The following is an 11638-nucleotide window of genomic DNA, read 5'->3' as shown; positions in this document are numbered from 1 at the left end:
GAATAAAATGGGGGCTTCTGGTTTGAACGTGGGGGAAGGGAAGGGGACGGTATTTGAAGAGGCAAAGCGTGGTTTATTAAGGCGTTTTATATAAAACGCTTTATTAAACCACGTTTTAACTAAACGTCCAATAAGCTTCAGGCAAAGCGTGGTTTGAAATGCGTTTTATATAAAATGCAGTTTTAAAACGCACTTTACCTTAACATCCTAAACGGACGTTAAGGTAAAGCGCGGATTAAAAGCGCGTTTTGTATAGTTTGGTTACTAAGTTTTTTTCCCACCTATTTATGTATTTTGAGTCCAAAAGAACCACAATTGGGTTCCGAACTCTCCAAATTTTGGCTGTCACGTTTTCAGAGTTTGGTAATAGGCTGCTACCTATACATTAAAGTCAAATTTGAGGTTCTTTTTTCTGTACTTTTCTTAATTTTGTCACATGGTGTCACCTTTTCATACTCCAATGTTTCTGGGGTTACCTTTTCATACTCCTATGCTATATTGAAGCGAATTGAACTAAAGAACAATGGTATATGAACCAACAATATCAACATCATCAGAGATTCGTTTAAGCCACTGGGAAAGTTGCTGCCATGTGACCAGGAGGTCACGGGTTCAAGCCGTGAAAACAATCTCTTGCAGAAATGCAGGGTAAGGCTACTTACAATAGACCCTTGTGGTCCGGCCCTTCCCCGGACCCCGCGCATAGCGGGAGCTTAGTGCACCGGGCTACCCTCAGCATAAAAGTATAGCTATAATCTGCACATAACCTTTCAAGAACCATATACATGAATCTGAGTCTAGTAAAAGCAACTATATAGGTGATTCTATGATAATAATTGTTCAGTTGTAATTAGACTCAAATGGCCAAGCTGAAGAAAGACCTATATATGCTTAGAAAACATTACACTGAGACAGTAATAATGTAATATCTTATATTGCAATTAATAACACAAAAATAAATCCAATGGAAGAAGTTTACAAGAACTGGCATGACCAAAAATAATTCAAAGAACCAACTATATAACCCACAAGATCTATTCTTCCTCTATACTCGCTTTCTATTTGTTTGTTTCTTCTGTTGAAAAAAATTATAAAATCCACAAGCCAACCACAACGCGACCACACTATTGACCTGTTTTTTTCTTTATATCTTGGGTTTAGGAAGCTATGCGGATATGAGATCAACAAGTTGAATGTCTGAACTTTCAACGGCCAGTCTTGGGACGTTTCAATCCACCAGAATTGAAAGGAGAGACACTGCCACTTGGTCCAGGACTATCCTCCCTGAAATTTGAATTTAGCATGGCAAGTTCGTGCAATTGTTGTCTCTTTATATAATCCTGTGATTCGTCCTGTAAATGGTAGCATTGCATAAGACTAAGGCAGCAAGTTTAGACGACATGCAAACTGGTTTATCTTGGTTTGTTTTGAAATGTGCCTAATTAGGCAAAAGGATCGCAGCCAAGTTTTTGTCTACTATTTATTTTGGTGCCAGATACTTAAACTGGTTCTCCCATCATAGAGCACCTATATAGTCAACTACACTACTACAGTCAGAGGCGGATCCCGAATTTGATGCTTATGGGTTCCAGTAACGACCTCGAGTAAATTTTCAACAGTAACTCGGTTCACATTCAAATATTTATAGATATTTAGTGAATTTTTCGTACACATTTACACTATTTGGACAAAAGCTATTAGGTTCACGTGAACTCGTAGGTCGCAAGGTGGATCCGCCTTCTGACTACAATAATATCTTTATGCAAATTAAGTAGTCAACTGTTAGTATTTTGAGAATTGCATCCTTTTTGTGAGGAGTAATTAATACATGTGCAGTTTAATTAATAGCATAAAGTCCTGAACAATCCTCAAAGGAGTGAATCGGAGATACATACCACTGGCTTGAGCAACTCCTCTATTATTTCTTGTGCCTGTCTCAATCTAATATCCACGATGTTCGCTGGTAAATCTGCCTCGATTAAGATATGGAGTGGTTCATTCAGGTGCTCATATCCTGGTATTCCACGTAGGTTCTCCTCCTTGAGATTATCAAGCATAAAGTATATTAGAACTCCAATTATCAGCTCGCATAAATGGCCTACTGAAATTTTGGAAGAAACCTTCAAAAATAAAAATCTGGTTTACAGGAAGCCGAAGGAACAAGCTGATTTTGACAGAGTGGTAACTTTACAATCAACTGTAGAGGAGTGCATCTAAGTTGGTTCTCATTGATCTGAGTAAATAAAATTATCGATACAAAGTTTGGTCCATAACTCAAATAAACTAAGCCTCAATCTGAAACTTGGTTCAACACGTTTAACAAAAATCATTAAGAGTATAAGCATTAGACAGAATATTTGAACGCTAACATTCCTATGCTTCCTGTTTGTACATAACTGATCATTGTAGCAAAGCTTTAATAGGTGCAATATAATCCTTCTTATATGAAGATAACTAAGAGAAACTAGGCCAGAAAACTGTACAGATATTAATAAAAAAGAAGAAAGAACACAGTTTGCTGACGTTCTGCAGGACAGGCATTAACTTAAAATAAAATCATCTTATCTCGTCAGGATGATCAAGTATATGAGATGCTTTGTTCTAAACTACTTACAAAAAGAAAGTTGTGCTCAACAAAAGTATCTTGGAGATTTCGCAATTAATACCTCTATAATTGGTAATTTATATACATATGCAACTATGAGATAGTCAATCAGACAATTCTGCAGAGAAAGAATAGAATACTGGTACTACCTGATCGGGGTCCTTTATTGACCCTCTTCCTCTAATATATACACGACATCCTGTAGTAGCTTCCACCTGTTTCAAGGAATTTCCCCTCGGACCCAGAAGTCGCCCAACAAAATTGAACTGAAATCCAAACAGAAGTTAGATCAGACACAGATTTATTTGCCCCAAGTAAAACTATACAGCACTGACAGCCAGTGTGCGAAATCAAGAAATAAGCCCTTACATTTGGATAAGTTTCTAATGGAATTTCTAAGCGCAGTATCCTTTTCACAGTGTATGAACTAGGACTTGCTGGTGCCCCATGCCAGTCCATTGACATTCCTGTAGATCCACTTAATCTCTGCCACAAATTAAGAAACTGATATTTAGGGGAGAAAATAATAAAAGAAACCGGTTAACACACAACACAAAGTGCTTGACACTTTGGAAGCAAAAGACAAGAAAATCCATAGCTATATTCTTAAGCATTAAAAATCAATTATCAAATGAATCATCAGAATGGGGAAACCAAAGATCCACATATTTATAAAATTCAACTAGTGAGAGAGATTGACTTTCATTATCTCACATGCCAACTGCTAAAGGATGTGCTATATATAACGGCTCAAAAGTTCTAAAACAATCTGTATCTTCACCCATTCGCCAATAAATTTCACATTCTGATCTTCAGGCCACTATGCCTAAGGAAATGATAAAAACAAAATCTTTAGTGGGAGTCCATCTATATTCTTTTAGGTTGTCAATATTCTAACATTTCACTCGAACATCGATATCTTGATGGATAAACTGATAACAATACCACCACCGAAAGAAACATTCTTGTTTCAAAGCTGTATGGGTAAACAGCCAGATTAGACATTCATGTCACCCATGTTACCTATAATATTTTTCTCTCGGTGCCAAATTATATGTCCAAAATCAATTGTATTCACATGCTTATGCCCAGTATTACATGGAATGTGACTCAAGAACTTCAGAATCCCTTATATTCTTGTTTCTAGATCAAACAGATAACCATCTTCTGATGCTACTGGATAAAAAATGACATGGAAAGTAATCACAAGAACCGAGAGAAGTCCCAAACCTGAACAAGGCATCATCTCAGCAGAATAACCCCTCCTTTACGTATATAAATGTCACAACTAGTTGAGAAAATTCATCATCTCAACATCTAAATCTTTACTATCCAAATTTTACAGGCAAATACTTGGGCAAGCTCATCTCAGGTTTGGTAATTGTCAATGTTGGTTCCAGCTAACCTTGTTCAGACCTTGATTGTGGACTGTTGGACGTTAGAATGCAATTGAAAAGGAGGAATCCCACGATTCATTATTTTGTTCATTCTCCTATACAGTGAACCAGTCTCTGAACTTGTTGTAGGGAAAGAGCAGTGCTCTTGTCGTGCTGCAAGTAGAACAAGATCATGACCACCATTATGCAGTAAGATACTAATGATCGCTCGCCCAGTTATTGTTCTTGCTAACTTCCACTAAAACATGCACTTGCTTGTGTACTTACAACGGTTTTCTATTAGGTTTCTCCAAATCCTTGCGAACCTTGCTTAGTGATTGCTCTAAATATCTAAGGTTCTCATGTCGCAGAACTCAAATAAACCTTCAAATAGTAAATACTAACAAAGAAAACAAGAAACATGGATGACTAAAAGTAATAACATGCATGTCCATTCACATGCATAAATGTGAATAATTCACAAATTCAGTTGTGACATTATTAAAATGCATAAATGTGAAAGAATCAAGTTCATCAGAAAATTATGAGTAATACAAACTCTCATATAATTCCAAATCACGGCTATTTGTCATATAGTCACCATCTTCATACAATAAAAGTAACTTTCTTTCTGAGTATTAACTACATGTGTTAACCATTTTGGTCCAAAGTAATTTCCATTGTGTTCAGTACGGAATTTACCTGTTCTGCATCAAATTCTCACCAGTTTTCCCACCAAAAGTATGCATAAAAGTTAAATATACCCTGTATTACATTGAGCAGCATTATGCATTACTGTTTAGAGCTCGCTAGCTGCTTCACATGAAATTATTAAGACAGTGACAAGATCCTTCCCATTCGACATGCAGTGCTAGTGCATTCCTACTATCTAAATGGTAATGCACTCTACATTATTTCCCAACAATTCCATTTAGCTACTGCTGTAGTTTTATTCAACAACCTCTAGAAACTTACTTGTGCTGCCTTAAGATAGAGCACACTTCAGCTTCATAAACAGTAGGACTAGATAATTAAGAATCAGTAAGGTTATTTCATTTAGACTTTCATTTAATGCAACGCAATATGCAAGTTGCAATAAGGGTCTAAAGGAAATCTGGAGATTCTAGGTATGAATCCTAGCTACAACACTCAGTGTGAATCCATCTGCTCCAACCTTGGTGGCAGATTTACCCGGTAACTGTGCTTGTATGCTAGCAGGCTGCACTGTGGATTAGTTGAGGCATGCTTAAGTTAACCCAGACACCATTACCATAAAAAGAAACAGGTCTAAAGAAAATCTGTAACAACTGAAATCGTTGGGCCTGGCTCTGCTCGCTTGTTGTGCTGCGCGAGCCTCCAAATGCCTCAAAGAAAGTGAAGCTTTTTGGGGTAATCACCACACATCCTTCCCCTGCTCCGCGACAACAGCGGTATCTCGGAACAGATTTAACTAGCTAAACATCAAATGACCAATGGAAGAAGAAACAAGCTGATCAAGTCCCTATCTCCACTTCTTTAGTGGTAAGCATGAAAATTAAGAATCTAAGTTCTTGAACGATTGGAAATTAGCTCTTATCCACTTAATAACAATATACGTCCAAGTTATACTGTTGAGAAAATCATAGAAATCCTGCCAGCTACTAAACTTTTTGCTGAATCATTAGATCTAGATTTGTATAGCTCTACTACGGCTTTTTTTTCTCTTAATTCATCGGCTTCTAGCCCTCACACTCCCTTGGTGCTCAAATCAATACAATAGTGCTTATTCAAAATAATGAGACCAAACAAGCGTCAGGAACTTCTGCAAATCAAATCTAAAAAAGCTAATGATTCATTTTGGTACCCAGATTCAGTTAAATGGAGCAACATAAATAATAAGGATTCTTATAACCAACCAAACCAGCTTAGGCTTGCGCTGTTGTTATTGTTGCTGTTGTTGTATTCAGATGCAGAAACAAGAAGTATGTTTCTAACCATAAGTTCACAGAACATTGCAGCCTGAAACCATTTGACTTTTATTACTTCTTAAAGCTCAGTATACTTCAGTTGCCTCAGTATCTAGTTCCAGTGAAGTGGAAATATACCAACAATTATATCTATTACTTTAAGTAGACCACGTAATGGTATTATTTCTTTACGAAGTCACCACAGGATTAAAGATATATGTGATGCAGAGACAGTAAAGGGACAGTCCTTTCAAGAGAAGAAATCCACCACATACGGACAACTTGTCAGACATAAAATCACAAAGCCATTTACCTCCTGCGCAAGTCCACTCCAACCACCCAATCCAGTTCCACCAACATTTGACATAACGTTTGCTGAAGCCATAGGGCTTGGACTTCTATGCCGAAATCTGTCTAGCTCACCAAGAATCTGGTTTGGCGTCATTCCTGATACCCTTAAGATCTCTGAAAATCAGAATTATGTTATGGTAATCTATCACCAAATCAATATTGCAAAAATAGCACAATACTATGACAAAAAATGGTTAAATACCCCGTAAGTTGCTCAAACTCATAATCTACTTATTTTGATCAAGCCAAACAAATAGCATTATAACTATGACGTGCAAAATTATTTAACAACAGAATTGGCATCATAATCACATCAAAAGCTAGACAATAAAGTACCACAAAATTAAGAGAAATAAACATATTATGCTACCTCCACCTGGAGAATAAACATGTTTGAGTAACACTCACAAATATTGAGTTCTTAATAACTCAAGCTGCATATCAACCCAAACTGATCCAGATCAAGTACATTAACATGAAGAGCATAAATTTAAGAATTTGCACCTAAACAAATCTTAAGCTTTCCAAAGTGGCCAGATAGCTCTTTCAAGTTTTAAGCGAAGCCAGAACTGAATGTCCACTCTCAAGCAGGTTATTCCACGAAACTGTTCTATCACCTAAGTTGAAATTTTCTCATTAACAGAAGTACAGAACTGTCCAAGTTACAAAACCCCTGAGAGCAACATTTCAAACTTGAAGAGCTATTCTTAACAATGCACTAAAAGCAAATTCTGATGAGCTTGAACTCATTTTCTCCTAAACCTGTAAAATGAAATAGGTCGGCCATGTTTTTACAATTTTTATAGATTTGGAAAGATACAACTTGCTGAAGGAAAATAAACTCTTTTTATGTTCTTTAACTTCCTCCAATCATTTGCATAATGTTGTAATTCAGAGTCTACTTCGTTAACCTCAAGTTGCAAGTGACCGTTCTTTTACAACGATGGTGTCAGCACCAGCTAGCGCACACCTCGACTAAATCAAGTTGCAAGTGAACCTTCTTCACCAGAAATGAAATGTCTCCTCTAATGCCTCCAGGATTAAATTACTTTCGTTTCATAAATCAAATACATTCCAACAACAGAATCATACATAAATCTACGGTTTACACAGAATCCAAGAAAGGGGGTAAAATCTAAAAAGGCAGATTCTGTTATTGGACCATAACCCCATCATATTGAGAAGTTGGGCTAAAACAACAACAACAAAAACAGCATACCCAGTATATTCCTACAAGTGGAGTCTGAGGAAGATAATATGTACGCAGACCTTACCCTGACTTGTCAAGTAGAGAGGCTGTTTCCGAGATACCCTCGGCTCAAAGTTGGGCAAAAACAGATAAAGTAAAAACCAATGGTGATCCATGAAGGTTAAAAAAGCCAATCAAGTCAGATCTAACACATCATCTATAACACAAGGAATCAAGAAAATATGCAATTGTGATTAAAAAAGAAGTTACCTTGATTCAAGAGAGTGCTGCATATGGGAAGAACTTGCATGAAAGGACCAACCTTTTGATGTTCAGCCAACAATTCCGACAAGTACTGATTACTAACATGTTCCCAAAACACATGGCAATCACAATCCACACAGCGAATTCAATTCAAGTAACCAAAAAAGAATGTGGAATTCAGCAACATAAGAACTGAAAAACAAAGAAACAAATACCTGTCAACATCTGGATTAGTACTTCTAATTTGAGGAGATGCAGCTCTAGAAGGGGAGAAGTTGTGATTATTATTATATAAACCTGACATACTTAGCTTTTTTCAGGTCAAGTATAAGAGTCGTCAAATGGGTTCCCAGTATATAGTACTATATAGTGGCAGACGACAGAGAAAAACAGACAAGTGTTAAAAGGTCTGTGAAATTGCCAGAAAGGCAGACACAATCTTTTTCTCTTTTTTCTTTTTCTTTTTCTTTTTCTTGGATTGTGAGAAAAATATTTATGTAAGTAGGCGTTTAGGCATAAAAATTATAAATTTTACAAAAAAATAGTATTTAGAGTTAAGTTGAAAAATGGTATTCGAATTTTAGAATTATTTTTGGAGTTTTGTGAGTGGAAAAAAATATCTGTAATTTTTTATTTTGAAAAATTTATTTTCGAAAAATTTTCAAAATTTTATAGACAAATATATATTGTTTTTAAAAAGTGTTGGGGAAAAAAGAAAAAAAAATTATGGACAAATGGATACTAAATATAATAATTGGGGTATATTATAGGTAAATATTATTGTCTAGGAATTAGACTATTGTCACCTAAGAATCTGCTGTCACCTTCTGTATTCTGTCGTTTTTGGTGTGAATTCAAGAAAATTATTAAAGGAAAATTAAATCACGAAAATTTGAAAAGTAGATTCAATTATTGCGTTTGGTAGGTACGCACATGAAAGCAAAGATTTTTTACTGATTTATGATACGAGGTGGAGAAAATCCAGGTAGGATTTGTCTTTTTGTGGGGTTAATATCACAAAAGTAATATAGTAAAATTTTAGTCTCAAGTTTGTTCCAGCTGCATGTACAAAAGTTAGAAGTATGAGTCTTTAGTAGGTTCATTTTCTCCTATTCAAATTTTTGGTTTATAGAATTTCTCGACTTCACCAATTATTCTGTAAGTTAAATTTTATTTTATCTATATTTGGTTCATAGATGAATTTTATTATATTTGAAATCCTGCAGATTATAATCTCTCTCTTTATTATTATATACTCCTTTTGAGATATGTGAGAAATTGTTGGACTTTGTGGGTATCTCAAAAGGAAGTGTCCCTTATTTTTATTAACTTTATCTCATCTTGAAACAGTCAAACTAACAGTTAGAAATTAGCCAATAACGCTCATTAAAAATTAGTTGTTAACTAGCCATTGAAGTACCGCCTATATAAATATGATCTTTGGATAGCTAAAGACACAATTTTCTGACATAATAGTTCGATCCTTTTTAAATTCATTTAAGCCAAACAAATTTCATTCAAAATAAGTAATATCTTACAAATCAAGAAAGGAATAAGTAACATTTTAAAAGATTAAGAAGGAATTATCTAAATTACTCTTTGTTCCAATAAATGATCTATACTATTTAAAAAGTATATTCATTATAAGGAGAGATTTTTTAAAAAAAATCCCAATAATTATATTTATTTTGAGGAGAGAGAAAGATAATTTAGGACATGACGGAGTAACACTAATGATAGCAGACAACTCTCTGTAACGTTGACTGCTTATCAGCATTAACAAATCATGGAAGGCATTTTAATCAATTCAGTTAAAATTTGTGTATCATTTCTTTGTTTTGTATGCTATGGGCCATTAATTGAAAAGAAAAGAGGAATTTTCAGAAATCACTATTGTTTAGTTGTTATTAATTTTTTATAGTTATCATATACATAATTACTTCTTATAGCTACTATTCAGTTGTTACGGTAATGTATTCGTTGTATTCACGTTGTTGTATTCATGAATAGAGCAGCAAAAAATGCCTAAAATCGGGGTAGTCCAGCTGTATGTGCATGTATTCACATGTATCCGCGCCATGTATTCATGAATACAGCAACAAAAAACGCCTAAATTCAGGCAAGTCCAGCTCTAAGCGCATGTATTCACATGTATTCGCGCTGCTGTATTCATAAATACAGCAGTAAAAAGCGCCTAAAATCAGGGCAGTCCAGTTGTACGCGCATGTATTCACATGTATTTGCGCCATGTATTCATGAATACAACAACAATACGCGCCTAAAATCAGGGTAGTCCAGCTGTACGTGCATGTATTCACATGTATTCGCGTTGCTGTATTCATGAATACAGCAGTAAAAAACGCCTAAAATCAGGGCAGTCCAGCTGTATGCGCATGTATTCACATGTATTCGCGCAATATATTCATGAATACGGTAACGACAATCACCTTAAAAATAGGTATGTCAAGTTGTTTAAGAGAGAGGAAAAACATAAATAGCGTATTTCATGCCTTATTTCATGCCTCAATGGTAGTATATACCATAAATACTTATTTTGCTATAAAATATGAAAGGTAGCTATAGAAAATAGTATTTTAAAATAATTTTAATTTATAATAAATAGGGTGTATACCTTTGCTATAGGAGTTAAAAATTTTAAAAGAAAACTAGGTAGCATTAGCTGAAACAAAGATCGGCAAATCCAAAAAACGTTGTAAAAATTCCACTAGGGCAGCTCGGTGCACGAATCATCTCGCATTTACGTAGGATCTGGAAAAGGACCGTATCCCAAAGGTATATAATGTAGGCAGCCAACTTACAGCTTGTTTGGATGGTTGTTACTAGGGCGAACCGAAAAATCGCACCAAACCGAAAAGTCAAACCAAATCGATTAAAAAATCCGACTAGGTTTGGCTTGATTTGGTTTGGTATTGAGTAAAAAAAACCGAACGAAACCGATATATAAATATATAATTTTTTTACATGCTTTTTAGATTTTTTATAGGATTTTCTTTAAAAAATATCTAGAAATATTTGGGATTCTCTTACGGGATATAATATTTAATAGAATATGAAGTTCTCCATATTTGTCAACCTTAAATAATGGGTTGTATGACTACTTTCTTGTCAAGTGTTACTGAAATGCATCAATTTATTTTTTCTTCCATATTCATATGTCAAGATCTATTAAATTCTTATAGGGAAAATACATAAGATGCACCCCGAACTTGTCCTGAAAAGTCAGTTTCCAACTCAACTTTTATGGGCATTCTTTTTCCATCCTATACTTGCCCAGACTGAATTTAATTCCTCCCTAAATGGTGACATATCAGAGAAGGTGGTTTCACTCTCCCAAATTCGTGCAGAACCAAAAAAAGAATATTAATTACATACTAAATCATACACATATTATTTTTTTATTTGACATTATATATTAAACTTAACTTAATTAATCATGGGGTCTCACTTTCTTTTTCTCTTTCTTTATCTTATTTTTTATTTTTAGTTTATTGCTTCTCTCTCAATCCATTCTTCTGTCTCCTCTTCTCCAACCTAAAATACACAGCCCCTGCTACATCCCCACCATTGCTGGGCCACCTAATCTCCCCTTCTCCTTCACCCCACCAGTTTCTTTCTCACCTGACCCATGCCTCCAATATTTTTCCAACCTCATTTCATTAGCTCGTCCCAAAAGATCAAATAAAATCACCACTGAAGAGTTTCTTTTCTAGCCGTCTTCATTTTCTCTGTCGGTGAGTTTATCGAATAATTTTTCCGGTCAATATTCAATCAAAGAGCTTTGGTGGGTTGTTCTTCTCCGTCTTTGTTCTGCCCGAACTTCTTCCTTTAGGATATGGTGGTCTGATTTGGTGGTCTTTAATGGTTATGGTTAAAGGAGAGAAAATAG

At 35.2% G+C, this 11638-nt stretch overlaps 1 protein-coding gene across 1 annotated transcript; it reads right to left on the bottom strand.

Moving 5' to 3' along the window:
- Nucleotides 1-870: 870 nt before the first annotated feature.
- Nucleotides 871-8106, bottom strand: LOC109215541 (KH domain-containing protein At3g08620-like). Its single transcript, XM_019379622.1, has 7 exons — nucleotides 7947-8106; nucleotides 7738-7829; nucleotides 6241-6392; nucleotides 2975-3091; nucleotides 2755-2871; nucleotides 1896-2039; nucleotides 871-1352 (listed from the first exon to the last, which is right to left on the bottom strand). The coding sequence occupies exons 1-7, from the start codon at nucleotides 8033-8035 to the stop codon at nucleotides 1206-1208; spliced, it is 858 nt and encodes a 285-aa protein (XP_019235167.1). The 5' UTR covers nucleotides 8036-8106; the 3' UTR covers nucleotides 871-1205.
- Between the last annotated feature and the right edge of the window lie 3532 nt (nucleotides 8107-11638).

The sequence above is a fragment of the Nicotiana attenuata genome, unplaced genomic scaffold (assembly GCF_001879085.1).
Source record: "Nicotiana attenuata strain UT unplaced genomic scaffold, NIATTr2, whole genome shotgun sequence".
In the NCBI taxonomy this organism is placed as follows: Eukaryota; Viridiplantae; Streptophyta; class Magnoliopsida; order Solanales; family Solanaceae; genus Nicotiana; species Nicotiana attenuata.
This window is presented reverse-complemented; position numbering and strand designations above follow the sequence as displayed.